The 17,733-nt window shown below is 59.3% G+C and overlaps 1 protein-coding gene across 1 annotated transcript in view; it reads left to right on the forward strand.

The window, feature by feature from the left end:
* Positions 1-17,048, forward strand: part of LOC144676987 (uncharacterized) — a gene marked incomplete at its 5' end in the record, with an annotated part of 44,420 nt that extends 27,372 nt beyond the window's left edge. The window contains 2 exons of the mRNA XM_078537253.1: positions 13,962-14,288; positions 15,948-17,048. Coding sequence (XP_078393379.1) covers positions 13,962-14,288; positions 15,948-16,119 — 499 coding nt within the window. The remainder of the gene's footprint in view (positions 1-13,961; positions 14,289-15,947) is intronic.
* Between the last annotated feature and the right edge of the window lie 685 nt (positions 17,049-17,733).

Genomic DNA, 17,733 nt, shown 5'->3' on the forward strand with positions numbered 1-17,733 from the left:
CTCCTCCAGCCCCTACACCCCTCCCTATCTCTGTAACCTCCTCCAGCCCCTACAACCCTCCCTATCTCTGTAACCTCCTCCAGCCCCTACACCCCTCGCTATCTCTGTAACCTCCTCCAGCACCTACAACACTCCCTATCTCTGTAAACTCCTAGCCCCTACAACCCTCCCTATCTCTGTAACCTCCTCCAGCCCCTACACCCCTCCCAATCTCTGTAACCTCCTCCAGCCCCTACAACCCTCCCTATCTCTGTAACCTCCTCCAGCCCCTACAACCCTCCCTATCTCCGTAACCTCCTCCAGCCCCTACAAACATCCCTATCTCTGTAACCTCCTCCAGCCCCTACACCCCTCACTATCCCTGTAACCTCCTCCAGTCCCGACAACCCGCCCTATCTCTGTAACCTCCTCCAGCCCCTACAACCCTCCTATCTCTGTAACCTCCTCCAGCCCCTACAACCCTCCCTTTATCTGTAATCTCCCTCCAGCCCCTACACCCCTCCCTATCTCTGTAACCTCCTCCAGCCCCTACACCCCTCCCTATCTCTGTATCCTCCTCCCGCCCCTACAACCCTCCCTATCTCTGTAACCTCCTCCAGCCCCTACAACCCTCCCTATCTCTGTATCCTCCTCCCGCCCCTACAACCCTCCCTATCTCTGTAACCTCCTACAACCCTCCGAGATCTCTGCGCTCCTCCAATTCCGGCCTCTCGAGCATCCCCCGATTCCCATCGCTCCGCCATTAGCGGCCGGGCCTTCAGTTGCCTGGGGGGGTGTACCTGAGCTCTGGAATTCCCTCCCTCAACCTCTCCGACTCTCTCTCTCTCTCTTCCTCTCCCCATTTCTCTCTCTCCTCCTTCAAGACGCTCCTCAAAAACCGACATCTTTGACCCAGCGTTCGGTCACCTCTCCCCAATATCTCCGCTTGTGGCCCGAGGTCAGATTCTGTCTGTGGAGCGTCCTGGGGGACGGGAAAGTTGCAATGTAAATGCGGGTCGCCGTTGTTGCTAACAGCACGCGATGCGAATGGACGAGACGGTGTCGGCCAGCGCCCGTCACGGTGAGACGCAGAAAGTCCCGCTCGATGGAGCTGGACGAGGCATCAGCGCTGGGAGTAAAGCAGTGGGACCGAGGCGAGAGAATCATCCCCTCCCCCCCACCCCCCCCCACCCCCCCCCACCCCCACCAGCCCCGTGACGCGCAGACAATGTTTACGGCTTCCGCGTCGCCCTGGGTTTGAGGGGTATTGACGGCTCCCGTCGGGAGACGGTGCGGAGTAGGCCGGAGCCTGGGCCAAGGCTGTCGTGGTGACCAGGCCGCTGTGCCCTCTCCGCCCAGCCCCAGCCAACGACTGCTAAAAGCAAGCCCCCTCTCCCCCGCAACGCCTCCCCCACCCCACCGAGCCTGCACTAGGCCGAATTTGCGAACCGACCCGTAAGCCAAAACAGGTCAAGCAGCCGAAGGAAGGAAGGGTCAAGCGGCCATTCCTCCAGCGCCTCACTTTCAGCCCACCTCCGGACGCCTCGCAGCCGAGGACGGAGGCCTGAGGTGAGGTCGCTGTGGAGATCTCCGGAAGAGCGCACAGCAGGATCCCACAAACTTGCAATGTGACGACGGCCCATGCCATCTTTTTTATTCTGTCTGCGATGTCGGTCGAGGCTTAAGTATCGGCCCCAGGACGCCGGGGAGAACGCCTTCCGCACCCCCTCCCCCTCCCCGGCTCCCGCACCAGCCTCCGGCCTCCACCCTGCTCTTGTTCCAATCGTATCCCCTCAGTGGGCAGACCGGGTTTACCGAATCACACAAATAACAGCACCTCCGACAGTGCGGCGCTCCCTCAGCACTGACCCTCCGACAGTGCGGCGCTCCCTCAGCACTGACCCTCCGACAGTGCGGCGCTCCCTCAGCACTGACCCTCCGACAGTGCGGCGCTCCCTCAGCGCTGACCCTCCGACAGTGCGGCGCTCCCTCAGCACCGACCCTCCGACAGTGCGGCGCTCCCTCAGCACCGACCCTCCGACAGTGCGGCGCTCCCTCAGCACCGACCCTCCGACAGTGCGGCGCTCCCTCAGCACTGACCCTCCGACAGTGCGGCGCTCCCTCAGCGCTGACCCTCCAACAGCGCAGCGCTCCCTCAGCGCTGACCCTCCGACAGTGCGGCGCTCCCTCAGCACTGACCCTCCGACAGTGCGGCGCACACTCAGCACTGACCCTCCGACAGTGCGGCACTCCCTCAGATTTGGCCATGTGTGGGGACATGTCAGTGGTGTGGGAGTGGGGTGCGTCGGGCCCAGGTTATGCCACTTGAATCTCTGATGTGGGTTCTCGGACACATGACCTTCTGACTCCCTGGCAGGAGTGAGTCCGACTGAGAACGATGGCATTTTGACCTCGCTGATGTATCGTAGAACCCGCCTGCAGTATTTCTTGTCTAGTCTGATAATTTGTGTTTACAGGATACACATAAACTATTATTTTGTTCAAGCAACTCTGGACTGGGTTCTCCGCCCTGTTTAACAACCTGTTTGTTCCAATTACAGTGAGACAGGAGACTGTCTTTGAACATAAGAACATAACCAGGAACAGGAGGAGGCCATTCAGCCCCTCGAGCCTGTTACACAGGAACAGGAGGAGGCCCATTCAGCCCCTCGAGCCTGTTACACAGGAACAGGAGGAGGCCCATTCAGCCCCTCGAGCCTGTTACACAGGAACAGGAGGAGGCCATTCAGCCCCTCGAGCCTGTTACACAGGAACAGGAGGAGGCCCATTCAGCCCCTCTCGAGCCTGTTACACAGGAACAGGAGGTGGCCATTCAGCCCCTCTCGAGCCTGTTACACAGGAACAGGAGGAGGCCATTCAGCCCCTCGAGCCTGCCCCGCCATTCGATACCATCATGGCAGATCTCATTTCGGCCTCAACTCCAATTTCCCGCCCTCTCCCCATAACCTTTCAACCTTTCGTTACTAATTAAAAATCTGTCTATCTCCTCCTTAAACTTATTCAGTGTCCCGGCATCCACTGCACTCTGAGGTAGTGAATTCCACAGATTCCACTCGCCCAGTATCCACCAGATACAGAACCAATCAGCCATATAATATCGCCGGCCTGTGTTTGAAATGCTCAGGAAATGATCAGAAACATGCACCCAGCCACTCAAAAACCCCTTTGAAAGGAATTTCTCCACTTAGGTGCTCATAAAACTGTCAGTCAAACACAGGCCATGAAAGTCCCATTGACTACAGTTTCAATCCACTGGACATTTCCTACATGCGTCCAAATAAACACACAGGCACTGAGAAAATACTTGAAGAAAGATAAGTTATTGCAGGCTCATAAAACTCTCAGTTAAGTAGAGCTAAAAGTTCCCTTTGCAGCTGTGTAAACAGCTCCCCCACAGAGCTGAATGCATGAGTCAGTCCCAGAGCTCAGCCAAGCATTCATCATGAGGCCAACTGGCACCTGGTGTCAACAAACGCAAGGCTGGAAAGATGGCCAGACGTGTGTGTTGCCAGTTGGCTTCATTATTAATACTTAGTTGTGTCAATACTGAGGGAGCGCCTCACTGTCGGAGGGTCAATGCTGAGGGAGCACCGCACTGTCGGAGGGTCAGTGCTGAGAGAGCGCCGCACTGTCGGAGGGTCAGTGCTGAGGGAGTGCCGCACTGTCGGAGGGTCAGTGCTGAGGGAGCGCCGCGCTGTTGGAGGGTCAGTGCTGAGGGAATGCCGCACTGTCAGAGGGTCAGTGCTGAGGGAGCGCTGCACTGTCGGAGGGTCAGTGCTGAGGGAACGCCGCACTGTCAGAGGGTCAGTGCTGAGGGAGTGTCGCACTGTCGGAGGGTCAGTGCTGAGGGAGCGCCGCACTATTAGATGGTTAGTGCTGAGGGAGCGCTGCACTGTCAGAGGGTCAGTGCTGAGGGAGCACCGCACTGTCGGAGGGTCAGTGCTGAGGGAGCGCCGCACTGTCGGAGGGTCAGTGCTGAGGGAGCGCCGCGCTGTCGGAGGGTCAGTACTGAGGGAGCGCCGCACTGTCGGAGGGTCAGTGCTGAGGGAGCGCCGCACTGTCGGAGGGTCAGTGCTGAGGGAGCGCCGCACTGTCAGAGGGTCAGTGCTGAGGGAGCGCCGCACTGTGGGAGGGTCAGTGCTGAGGGAGCGCCGCACTGTCAGAGGGTCAGTGCTGAGGGAGCGCCGCACTGTCGGAGGGTCAGTGCTGAGGGAGCGCCGCACTGTCGGAGGGTCAGTGCTGAGGGAGCGCCGCACTGTCGGAGGGTCAGTGCTGAGGGAGCGCCGCATTGTCGGAGGGTCAGTGCTGAGGGAGCACCGCACACTTGGAGATATCAAACCCTGAGCCCTCTTTGCTGGATGTAAAGGATCCATTGGCTAAGATTGGAAGAAAGGTTGTTGGAGGAGGTGTGGTGTGGTGTGGTGTGGAGTTCTCCTCCTTGTCACGGGGCAGTATTTACCCCTGAACTAACATCGCTGCAGAATAAACTGATGATCGGGGTCATTGTCACTTTGCTGCCTGTGGGATCTTGCTGTGCACACCTTGGCTAGCTGCGTTTCCTACTTTGGAAAGATGGGCCAAAGTGATTGGTTGTGTGTAACATGCTTTGGGATGTCAGCAGGTAGAAGAACAAAACAACAACAACTTGCATTTACATGACCCCCTTGAATGTATAACATCCCCCCAGGACTCTTCCCGGGAGTGTAAATCAGACAGAGTCTCACCCCAAGCCACACGCGGGGATATCAGGGACAGGTGACCAAAAGCTCGGTCAGAGAGGCCGGTTTTTAAGGAGCGTCTTAAAGGAGGAGATGGGGGGATGGAGGGAGTGAGAGGGAGAGGGAGAGGGAGAGAGAAAGAGGGAGAGAGAGTGACACAGACAGAGAGAGAGAGAGAGGGAGGTGGAGAGGTTGAGGGAGGGAATTCCAGAGCTCAGGGCCCCCCAGGCAGCTGAAGGTACGGCCGCCAATGGCGGAGCGATGGGAATCGGGGGATGCTCGAGAGGCCGGAATTGGAGGAGCGCAGAGATCTCAGAGGGTTGTAGGGGCTGGAGGAGGTTACAGAGATAGGGAGGGTTGTAGGGGCTGGAGGAGGTTACAGAGATAGGGAGGGTTGTAGGGGCTGGAGGAGGTTACAGAGATAGGGAGGGGTGTAGGGGCTGGAGGAGGTTACAGAGATAGGGAGGGGTGTAGGGGCTGGAGGAGGTTACAGAGATAGGGAGGGGTGTAGGGACTGGAGGAGGTTACAGAGATAGGGAGGGTTGTAGGGGCTGGAGGAGGTTACAGAGATAGGGAGGGTTGTAGGGGCTGGAGGAAGTTACAGAGATAGGGAGGGTTGTAGGGGTTGGAGGAGGTTACAGAGATAGGGAGGGTTGTAGGGACTGGAGGAGGTTACAGAGATAGCGAGGGTTGTAGGGGCTGGAGGAGGTTACAGAGATAGGGAGGGTTGTAGAGGCTGGAGGAGGTTACAGAGATAGGGAGGGGTGTAGGGGCTGGAGGAGGTTACAGAGATAGGGAGGGTTGTAGGGTCTGGAGGAGGTTACAGAGATAGGGAGGGTTGTAGGGGCTGGAGGAGGTAACAGAGATAGGGAGGGTTGTAGGGGCTGGAGGAGGTTACAGAAATAGGGATGGGGCGTCAAGGCCGGTGAGGGATGTGAAATTCAGAACGGACCGAGGGCCTATCCCGATGGTTCGAGGGCTGAGGTGGAAAAGCGCCAGGACACGGGGCAGCAGAGCCATCGCCGAGTTCGCGTGTCCGGAAGGTGGAAGTTGGGAGGCCGGTGGGGTGGGGAGGGCGGGGGAAGCAGGGGTACGGTCAAACCCGGGGAGGAGCACAGAGGGGCGAGGGCTTCCCCAGCCGAAGAGCTGAGGCAGGGGCAGAGTCGGGCCAACATGACCCACCCACCCCCACACCCCCCAACTCCCCAGCACCGACCAGCGGCACCCCCTCAGCCTCACCGCCGGCCGACGGTGCTCCTTTCCCTTTGGTTTCGTCAGGGAACAGGGCTGGCTTGTCCAAGGCCCCGCGAGAGGGAGACTTTGCATTTGAACGCGGCTCTCCCACTGGGGAATGTTGACTAACTCCGGCATTTCCTGACATCTGGCCCGGACAGCCTGCCAGATGAGACATCTCCCCATCTGCGGAGCGTCAAGAGGACAGGGAGAAGCTGGGGGTGTGGTGGGGGTGGGGGGGTGGACAATTGGCAGATGATGTTCAGCCCGGGGAAGCTTGAGCTCATTTCACTTTGCTTTTCAGGACACGGAGAGAGAGAGAGAGAGAGAGACAATGGAAAATAAAGCGTCCAGTTCTAAAGGAAAATAGGAAACTAGGACTTAGGGAGCAGGAAGAGACCCCCCCCTCGAGCCTACTCCCCCCTTCGATAAGATCGTGGCTGATCCGATTGTTCCTCAGCCCCACTTCCCTGTCCGTCTCCCCCCCTCATAACCCTCGACCCCCCCTCGTCGATCAGAAATCTGTCTCACTCGGCCTTGAATATATTCAGTGACCCGGCCCCCACTGCTCTCTGGGGGGGAGAGAGAATTCCACAGACTGACCACCCTCTGAGAGAAGAAATTCCTCCTCATCTCCGTCTTCAATGGGAGACCCCTCATTCTGAAACTGTGCCCCCTCCCCTCCCCTCCCCTCGTTCTAGATTCCCCCTCCCCCACCCACGAGGGGAGGGGGGGGGGAAACCTCCTCTCAGCATCCACCCCCCCACCCCTCAAAATCTGATATGTCTCAATAAGATCACCTCTCGTTCTTCTAAACTCCAATGGGGGTAGAGGCCCAACCTGCTCAACCTTTCCTCATCAGACACAAACCCCCTTCGTCCCCGGGACCCAGACGGAAGGAGCAGGTCCGCGCATTGCGCCTATTTCAACTAGACCAAAGCTTGGGGGGGGACAGCCATTCCCTGGTTCATTCCTCATGGCGATGCCTTGACCGATCAGAGTCGAGCTGACCGGTTCGAATTTAAGCAAAAGCTTGGCGGTCGACTTATCCCTGGTGCATTCTCCATGGCAACGCCTCTACCACTCGGAGTCCACGTGCCAGCTAATCAGCACTCTCATCTCGTGCGGTATAAATTGTTGTTCCCTTTGCAGCTGGTGTTCTTGTGAAGCTGTCCTGGTGAAAAGCTTCAGCAACATGACTCGTTTTTCTCAGCAATACTCAAGTTCTTCACGAGCAAACGACTACGAACAAGGAGATTTAAGCGCTCTTACACCGAGTGTACAGTAGAGAAATAAGGCCATTCGGCCCCTCTGCTCCGTGCCGGTGGTTTCTGCCCCCACCATACCCAGCCTCCTCCCACCCCCTATCTCATCTCCCCCTATCCCCCATATCCTTCTATTCCTTTCCCCCCCTCCCTCGTGTGTTTATCCAGCTCCTTAAACACGTCGACACGATTCACCTCCACCCCCTCCCTGTGGGAGTGAGTTCCACATTCTCCCCGCTCTCCGGGTAAAGACCTTTCTCCTGAATTCCCTCCCCCCAACCCCGATCGGATTTATTAGGGACTGTCTTATATCGATGGCCCCACCTCCGCTAGTTCTGGTCTCCCTCCCTCCGTCCCCCACAAGTGGAAACAACTTCTCTACGTCGACCCTATCGAAACCCCCTCCGTCATTTTAAAGAGCTCGATCGGGTCACCCCCCCACCTCCCCAAACCCTCAGCCTTTCTCGCCTCAAGAGTAAAGAGCCCCGGCCTGTTTGACATTCCACGGACGGTTGTCAACCTCTGGGCTTGATGTTATGTTTGTGATAAAGAGCAGGAGGTATTGATAAGAGGGAGCCAGGGAGGAGAGGGAGGTGCGTGCCAGAGAAGCGAGAGGGGAACGCCCGATCAGGGAGACTGCAATGGACGCTTATCAGTAACAGGCCACAGCATGTCACAGGCCCACAGACGGCTAATCTGTCCTGACTTGGTTAAGATGGCGTGAAGTGCAGACTGTGTCTGCGTCTCCAGCCTCTTGCACAGCTCACTGGGTCGGCCCCTTGCCAGACCTCCGGGACTGCCGTTTGATATAAAACCGGGACTCCCCGGACAACCCATCTTCCCCTCGCTCCTCTCCACGCCGCCCCTGTTCCTCTCCCGGGTCAGCCCGGCCGCAATCGGTCTCGCACTGGCCTCCGAGTTGCAGTGGCGTGGGTTCCAGGCCAAAGCGTTGGGGTCCCCGGGGTCAAGGCTCGATACCTCTTCCCCCCCCGCCCACCACCCAATGCCAATGCCGAGGGAGCGACGCGCCGTGGGAGGGTCGGCGCTGAGGGAGCGCCGCGCTCTCGGAGGGTCAGTGCTGAGGGAGCGCCGCGCTGTCGGAGGGTCGGCGCTGAGGGAGCGCCGCGCTGTGGGAGGGTCAGTGCTGAGGGAGCGCCGCACTGTGGGAGGGTCAGTGCTGAGGGAGCGCCGCACTGTCGGAGGGTCAGTGCTGAGGGAGCGCCGCACTGTCGGAGGGTCGGCGCTGAGGGAGCGCCGCGCTGTCGGAGGGTCGGCGCTGAGGGAGCGCCGCGCTGTCGGAGGGTCAGCGCTGAGGGAGCGCCACGCTGTGGGAGGGTCAGTGCTGAGGGAGCGCCGCGCTGTGGGAGGGTCAGTGCTGAGGGAGCGCCGCACTGTGGGAGGGTCAGTGCTGAGGGAGCGCCGCACTGTCGGAGGGTCAGCGCTGAGGGAGCGCCGCACTGTCGGAGGGTCAGTGCTGAGGGAGCGCCGCACTGTGGGAGGGTCAGTGCTGAGGGAGCGCCGCGCTGTCGGAGGGTCAGTGCTGAGGGAGCGCCGCACTGTCGGAGGGTCGGCGCTGAGGGAGCGCCGCGCTGTGGGAGGGTCAGTGCTGAGGGAGCGCCGCGCTGTGGGAGGGTCAGTGCTGAGGGAGCGCCGCGCTGTGGGAGGGTCAGTGCTGAGGGAGCGCCGCACTGTCGGAGGGTCAGCGCTGAGGGAGCGCCGCGCTGTCGGAGGGTCAGTGCTGAGGGAGCGCCGCACTGTGGGAGGGTCAGTGCTGAGGGAGCGCCGCGCTGTCGGAGGGTCAGCGCTGAGGGAGCGCCGCACTGTCGGAGGGTCAGCGCTGAGGGAGCGCCGCACTGTCGGAGGGTCAGTGGCTAGCTTCTTCGCCCGTGTCGCCACCGTCCCCCACGGCAACGGGGCCTAGCTGGGCAAATCTCCTCAGGCTGGGGGTTGGGGTGGGGGGGTGGGGGTGTGAGGGGAGGAGGAGGGTGGGAATCGGGGCTGGAGGCCTCACCCTGTGGAGAGAGGGGGGCAAGCAGGTTGGCCTTAGGCCCCGTATCCATGGCAACCAAGCGGTCTACGGCGGAGAGGGCCCGTGACATATGTAAACAGCAGCCGTCACGAATACCGCAGAACCCATAAGACCCCCCCCCCCCACCCGGCGGTGGGCGCATTTGTTGACCCCGACCGGCACCTTTAAAAGGAGGAGAGGTCGGCGGAGAGGGGTGGGGGTCGGGGCTATTTCTCGGGGCGGCGGGGGTGGCAGGAGGCTGGTGTGTGGTGGGGTGGGGGGGGGGGGCGGGGAGGGATACCAGCGCAGGGCCGAGTGGCCTGCTTCCGGGCTGCCCCTTCTAAGGGAAAGTTAGCCGTCGACGGGCTGTGTGCTGCCTGTTGTCCTGCCGGCGCACAGCAAGATCCCGCACGCGGCCCACGCGATAAGGGTCGGATAGCCTGTTTTTTTTTCTTCTTCCGGTTTTGCCGCGATGTAGACTGAAGGTGTTGAGCGACTGAAGGTTCAGGGTCCTCTTGTTGTCCGGCCAGCTGCAAGCGGCCGAATTTGCATCGGTTCCCGTTCCAGCCGTGACTTCAATCGGATTTTAAACAGACTCCGCGGCCTGTTCCACCTCCCCCAAGCCCCCGGCCATCTCTCCAACCTCCTCCAGCCCCTAAATCCACCAAAATGTCTGTTCATCACTCTCGAGAGGGGCTGAATGGCCTCCTCCTGTTCCTGTGTAACAGGCTTGAGGAGGGCGGCTAAATGGGGCCTCCTCCTGTTCCTTTGTGACAGGCTTGAGAGGGGCTGAATGGGCCTCCTCCTGTTCCTGTGTAACAGGCTCGAGAGGGGCTGAATGGCCTCCTCCTGTTCCTGTGTAACAGGCTCGAGAGGGGCTGAATGGACCTCCTCCTGTTCCTGTGTAACAGGCTCGAGAGGGGCTGAATGGGCCTCCTCCTGTTCCTGTGTAACAGGCTCGAGGAGAGGGGGCCGAATGGGGCCTCCTCCTGTTCCTGTGTAACAGGCTCGAGGAGGGGGGCCGAATGGGGCCTCCTCCTGTCCCTGTGTAACAGGCTCGAGAGACGGGGGCCGAATGGGGCCTCCTCCTGATCCTGCATTCTTCCAGAACACATTCCGACGTTGGGAATGCGGGCAGCCGGAAGGAGCCATGGAGCAGAGAAGAGAAAACAGTCGGCCCTTAAAAGAAAGCGAGGCATTTAGCAGAGCCGATAGCCATCAGCTGGTCTGACACGGCACAACAGGATGAGGCTTGCTCTTTGGCGCAGCCAGTGTGAGACTGAATTCCTCAGGGAACACACCCAACCAGCAATCTCCAGTCCACCTGGTTCCTTCATCGCTCCGAAGGACATTCCCAGTGAGCGCCGGTGCGCGTCGAAATGCAGTCAACCCCCCCCCTGCAACACCGGAAAGGTGGCCGCTAATTTGCGCACAGCAAGATCCCGCCGACAGGAGCGCTGTTTTTCCGTGAAGCTGGTTGGTGGTGGGGTGGGGTGGGAATGAATATCGGGGCCCCAGGACACTGGGCAAGTACCCACCCCCCACCTCCAACACACCGTCTCCTTGCTTCTGGCAGTGGCCGCGGGACCCTTTAAGACCGCCTGCGAGGGCAAATGAGGGCCTGGGGTTTAGGCGCCCACACACCTGAGTGACGCCTCGTCCGACAGAGAAGGCGCCGTCCGGATCGCAATACGAGGTTCGGCAGGTAGTGGGGAAACTCTTTCGAGTTATCAACAGTCACAGATTGCAACTCTTTCGAGTACAATCACAGTTCTTGGTTTTCCGGGAGTGGGAACCCACAACCCTCTGATTCAAAGGCGAGAGTGCTATGAACTGAGCCACAGCTGACACCTCTAGGTAGTGGGGAAGGCGAATGGAATGTCGGCCTCCATTTCAAAGGGAATATGGAGTATTAAAAAATAGGGAAGCCTTGCCAAAACTAGACAAGGCACGGGTTGGACCACACCTTGAATTACTGTGAACAGTTTTGGTCCCCTTATCTAAGGAGAGACATACTGGCCATTGGAGACAGACCAGAGAAGGTTCACTGGGTCAATCCCAGCTATGGAGGGATTTTCTGATGAGGAGAGGTTGAGTAGTTTGGGCCTGTACTCATTGGGGTTTAGAAAAATGGGAGACGACCTGATTGAAACATATATAAGATTCTCAGGGGGCTTGACAGGGTAGATGCTGAGAGGTTGTTTCCCCTTGTGGGAGAGTCTAGGACCAGAGGACATAATCTCAGAGTAAGGGGGCGCCCATTTAAGACAGAGATGAGGAGGAATTTCTCCTCTCAGAGGGTAGTTAATCTGTGGAATTCTTTACTGCAGAGGGCTGTAGAGGCTGGGTCATTAAGTATATTCAAGGCTGAGATAGACAGATTTTTAATCAGACAGGGAATCAAGGGTTATGGGGAAAAGGCAGGAAAGTGGGGTTGAGGATTATCAGATCAGCTATGATCTCATTGAATGGTGGAGCAGACTTGATGGGCCGAATGGTCTTCTTCTGCTCCTATGTCTTATCGTCTAACTGGACCTCTGACGGTACGGCATTCCCTCAGCACTGACCCTCCGACAGTGCGGCGCTCCCTCAGCACCGACCCTCCGACAGGGCGGCGCTCCCTCAGCACCGACCCTCCGACAGGGCGGCGCTCCCTCAGCACTGACCCTCCGACAGTGAGGCGCTCCCTCAGCACTGACCCTCCGACAGTGCGGTGCTCCCTCAGCACTGACCCTCCTACAGGATGGTGCACCCTCAGCACTGACCCTCCAACAGTGCGGCGCTCCCTCAGCATTGACCCTCCGACAGTGCAGCATTCCCTCAGCAATGACCCTCCGACAGTGCAGCGCTTCCTCAGCACTGACCCTCTGACAGTACAGCATTCCCTCAGCAATGACCCTCCGACAGTGCGGTGCTCCCTCAGCACTGACCCTCCGACAGCGTGGCGCTCCCTCAGCACTGACCCTCCGACAGTGCGGCGCTCCCTCAGCACTGACCCTCTGACAGTGCGGCGCTCCCTCAGCACTGACCCTCCCACAGTGCGGCGCTCCCTCAGTACTGACCCTCTGACAGTGCGGCGCTCCCTCAGCACTGACCCTCCGACAGTGCGGCGCTCCCTCAGCACTGACCCTCCGACAGTGCCGCGCTCAAGAAAATCTTGGTCAAGGAGGTCGGTGTTTACGGAATGTCATGAAAAAGGAGGGAGAGGGAACGAGGCGGAGACGCTTAGGGTGGGAATTCCCGAGCTTGGGGGCCAAGGCTGCTGTAGTCATGGCCGACGTTGGCAGGGGATGGAAGAGGGTGACTGGCAAGTGGGTGGAGTAAAGGGAATGCACAATATCTTCAGCCTCACTCTGCAAAACCTAATTCCGGGCGAGGACTCCGAGTTAAGTTGCACGTTCGGCCATTTTAAATCGGAATGGTCATCACTCCGTTGTTGGTGTTGAACCCCGAACTGACACCTTTCGGTTGCTCCTCAAAAAGGTGTCGTGGTGGGGGGAATGGATATTGATGCTGCTCACGTCCGCAAGGGGAATGCAGCACTTGGCAACCCAACGGGACTGTTTTCCTCTCTCTCAGCCCCCAACATGGATGACAATCGGCGGTGCTACTGGCCCAGCTGAGGGTCGGAGAGGCGGCTTGGCACAACGCGAGGGCGCTGGGTTGAGGGGTTTGCCAGTGCGCGAGCGGGACAGTCTGCTGCGTTGGCAGAAAGACAGCAATTAAACTAAGGAGAACCAGGCGCGGCCCGAGGCACCTCTTTGATGTGCCTTTCGACAGAGGCTAGGCGACGGAGAGGCAACAGATGCTTCCCATCAGTTTAATCGGAAGAGAATGGGGACCCGGCAGAACAAGGCAGGGCTGTTCAACCCGGAGCTACACAGTCACCCTCGGCTGTGCGGAGGCTGCCTGAGGTACACTGCCTCAGACGGAGCACAGACCACATCACACTCACAGCGGAGTGGAAAAGGGAGCTTTACTCTGTATCTAACCCCGTGCTGTACCTGTCCTGGGAGTGTTTGATGGGGACAGTGTAGAGGGAGCTTTACTCTGTATCTAACCCCGTGCTGTACCTGTCTTGGGAGTGTTTGATGGGGGACGGTGTAGAGGGAGCTTTACTCTGTATCTAACCCCGTGCTGTACCTGCCCTGGGAGTGTTTGATGGGGACAGTGTAGAGGGAGCTTTACTCTGTATCTAACCCCGTGCTGTACCTGTCCTGGGAGTGTTTGATGGGGACAGTGTAGAGGGAGCTTTACTCAGTATCTAACCCCGTGCTGTACCTGTCCTGGGAGTGTTTGATGGGGACGGTGTAGAGGGAGCATTAATCTGTATCTAACCCCGTGCTGTACCTGTCCTGGGAGTGTTTGATGGGGGACGGTGTAGAGGGAGCTTTACTCTGTATCTAACCCCGTGCTGTACCTGTCCTGAGTGTGTTTGATGCGGACGGTGTAGAGGGAGCTTTACTCTGTATCTAACCCCGTGCTGTACCTGTCCTGGGAGTGTTTGATGGCGACGGTGTAGAGGGAGCTTTACTCTGTATCTAACCCCGTGCTGTATCTGTCCTGGGAGGGTTTGATGGGGACGGTGTAGAGTGAGCATTAATCTGTATCTAACCCCGTGCTGTACCTGTCCTGGGAGTGTTTGATGGGGGACGGTGTAGAGGGAGCTTTCACGTTGAATGCGATGACGAATTATTCCGTGCACGTTAACCTCCTTGTCCTGTGTGTGTTTTGCAGCCAGCTGGAGAACTTGGACCTGTCCCACAACCGGCTGGTCCACGTGCCCTCCTTCCTCCCCGTGGGCCTGAAGCAGCTCCTGTTGCACCACAACCAGATCGAGCGCATCCCGGGCTACGTCTTCGCCCACCTCCAGCCCGGCCTGGAGTTCCTACACCTCTCCTACAACCAGCTCCGGAACGAGGGCATCCACTCCATCTCCTTCCTGGGCCTTTACACGTCTCTGCAGGAGCTGCTCCTGGACCACAACCAGCTGAGCGCCGTCCCTCAGGGGATCCTCCACCTCCGGGTCCTGCAGGTCCTGCAGCTCAGTGACAACCAGATCAGGTGGGCGGCCCATCTCGCGAGGTCCCCTCACCCCCCCACCCCTCCGATATCGGGAACCCTGGGCAGAGGGGGTCAAAGGGCACTGGTCGGCCCCCTCGTCACCCCATGACCTGCGGCGAAAGCAGATTCACCCTCCAGAGCGGGATTAGTTACACTCCCAGCGGGAATACGTTTTGGCCCCAGGGCGCTGGGTAGAACTCCCCTCACCGCAGCCCCGCACACCCTCCTCTTCCTCCGATCGGGGCCTTGGACTTTCTTACGTCCGCCTGAGAGAGAGGGAAGACCGGGGTCTTGGTTTCAACGCCTCATCCCTGACCCTCCGACAGTGCGGCACTCCCTCAGCACTGACCCTCCGACAGTGCGGCGCTCCCTCGGCGCTGACCCTCCGACAGTGCGGCGCTCCCTCAGCACTGACCCTCCCACAGTGCGGGCGCTCCCTCAGCACTGACCCTCCGACAGTGCGGCGCTCCCTCAGCACTGACCCTCCCACAGTGCGGGCGCTCCCTCAGCACTGACCCTCCCACAGTGCGGCACTCCCTCAGCACTGACCCTCCGACAGTGCGGCGCTCCCTCGGCGCTGACCCTCCGACAGTGCGGCGCTCCCTCGGCGCTGACCCTCCGACAGTGCGGCGCTCCCTCAGCACTGACCCTCCCACAGTGCGGGCGCTCCCTCAGCACTGACCCTCCGACAGTGCGGCGCTCCCTCAGCACTGACCCTCCCACAGTGCGGGCGCTCCCTCAGCACTGACCCTCCCACAGTGCGGCACTCCCTCAGCACTGACCCTCCGACAGTGCGGCGCTCCCTCGGCGCTGACCCTCCGACAGTGCGGCGCTCCCTCAGCACTGACCCTCCCACAGTGCGGGCGCTCCCTCAGCACTGACCCTCCGACAGCGCGGCGCTCCCTCAGCACTGACCCTCCCACAGTGCGGGCGCTCCCTCAGCACTGACCCTCCGACAGTGCGGCGCTCCCTCAGCACTGACCCTCCGACAGTGCGGCCCTCCGACAGTGCGGCGCTCCCTCAGCACTGACCCTCCGACAGTGCGGTGCTCCCTCAGCACTGACCCTCTGACAGTGCGGCGCTCCCTCAGCACTGACCCTCCGACAGTGCGGCGCTCCCTCAGCACTGACCCTCCGACAGCGCAGCGCACCCTCAGCGCTGACCCTCCGACAGTGCGGCGCTCCCTCAGCACTGACCCTCCGACAGTGTGGCGCTCCCTCAGCACTGACCCTCCGACAGTGCGGCGCTCCCTCAGCACTGACCCTCCGACAGCGCGGCGCTCCCTCAGCACTGACCCTCCGACAGGGCGGCGCTCCCTCAGCACTGACCCTCCGACAGTGTGGGGTTCCCTCAGCACTGACCCTCCCACAGTGCAGTCTTCCCTCAGCACTGACCCTCCGACAGTGCGGCGCTCCCTCAGCACTGACCCTCCCACAGTGCGGGGTTCCCTCAGCACAGGCAGCGGGTGCTGTGTCAGGCCTCGATTCGGGGGCTCCCGTCTCTGGAATGGAGTCTGGAACCCCGGATCCCCTCCCTCAGAGAGGGGAGAAAGAGCCACAGAGAGACAGGAGACTTTGGAATTAACCGCTGACAATTTTAGCCTCTTCGAGATGATCTTGTCGTCCCATTGACTGTCGCCTCTGTATTCCCCACCCCCAGGTACGTCCCCTTGGACTCCGTCTGTGACACACGGATCAGTGAGGATTCGAACCTGGTCTCGGTTCACCTGGAGAACAACCTGATTGACCGACGCCTCATTCCACCAACGGCCTTCTCCTGCATCCAGTCCTACCAGAGCGTCCGACTCAGGCCGCAACGGTTCGAGGACTAGTCATCCCCTCCCCCCACCTGACTCCATACCCCAACCCCCCTCACAAAACCCCCAACCCACTCCACCCCATACCTGACTCCATCCCCCCTACCCAACCCCCACCAGCCCCCAATCGACACCACCCCCCACTCCCACCCCTTCCCCTCTCCCCACCCGAGCCCAATCCCACCCCTCCAACCCTCACCAACACCCTCCTCCATTCCCCTCACCTCCCCACCACACCGTGTTGCGGGACCCATCCCAGGATTGTTTGATGGGGACGGTGTAGAGGGAGCTTTACTCTGTATCTAACCCCGTGCTGTACCTGTCCTGGGAGTGTTTGATGGGGACGGTGTAGAGGGAGCTTTACTCTGTATCTAACCCCGTGCTGTACCTGTCCTGGGAGTGTTTGATGGGGACGGTGTAGAGGGAGCTTTACTCTGTATCTAGCCCCATGCTGTACCTGTCCTGGGAGTGTTTGATGGGGACAGTGTAGAGGAAGCTTTACTCTGTATCTAACCCCGTGCTGTACCTGTCCTGGGAGTGTTTGATGGGGAAAGTGTAGAGGGAGCTTTACTCTGTATCTAACCCCGTGCCGTACCTGTCCTGGGAGTGTTTGATGGGGACAGTGTAGAGGGAGCTTTACTCTGTATCTAACCCCGTGCTGTACCTGTCCTGGGAGTGTTTGATGGGGACAGTGTAGAGGGAGATTTACTCTGTATCTAACCCCGTGCTGTACCTGTCCTGGGAGTGTTTGGCACTGAGCCGTGGATCCTGAGCGTGAAGTATTCTGCTCCTTAACAGTGCCACTCTCACCTCACCCACTTACAGATGTTCATTGTCAACCATTGAGTGGCGTTACTTTCCCTCACTCCTAAACAGTAGCTTAGCATTGCTCCTGGTGTGTTGAAATTGTTTGTTACCGAATAAAGACTTGCTTTTATTTAAAAGGTTTAAACCCTGCGTCGCAGTACAGTTCCCGAAGCCTTTGGATGAATCTCTCTGACGGAAGGAACGCAGACGGACTGATTGCTAATCCACGTTGTACCTTCGAAGATAACCTCGCTTTCAATTCCATCGTCTCTGTGGTCCAGAGATTGGTTTAGGCCCCTTCGCAGTTCGTGCACGAGAACTAGGCCTTAGGCTCACTCAGAACTAGGCCTCAGACCAAGGGCCTGGAGTAGGCCTCAGGCCTGCCTGAGAGTGACTGGAGGCGGAGAGGAAGACGGGGGGGAGAGTTGGGGGTGAGGGTTGAATGTGCATTGCTACTAGGGAGAGGATCGGCCCCTCCGTCACAGGCTGCAACACAGATGACTTGCATTTCACTAGCACCTTTAAACGGTATAACCATCCCCAAGGTGCAAATCAGACAGAATCTGACCCCGACCCACATGCGGAGATATTAGGGGGGAGGTGACTAAAAGCTCGGTCAAAGAGGTCGGTTTGTTAAGGAGCATCTTAAAGGAGGAGAGAGAGAGAGAGAGGGAGGAGGTTTAGCGAGGGAGTTCCAGAGCTCAGGGCCCCCCAGGCAGCTGAAGGCACGGCCGCCAATGGCGGAGCGATGGGAATCGGGGGATGCTCGAGAGGCCGGAATTGGAGGAGTGCAGAGATCTCGGAGGGTTGTAGGAGGTTACA

The sequence above is a fragment of the Cetorhinus maximus genome, unplaced genomic scaffold (genome assembly GCF_964194155.1).
Source record: "Cetorhinus maximus unplaced genomic scaffold, sCetMax3.hap1.1 HAP1_SCAFFOLD_2103, whole genome shotgun sequence".
Classification (NCBI taxonomy): domain Eukaryota; kingdom Metazoa; phylum Chordata; class Chondrichthyes; order Lamniformes; family Cetorhinidae; genus Cetorhinus; species Cetorhinus maximus.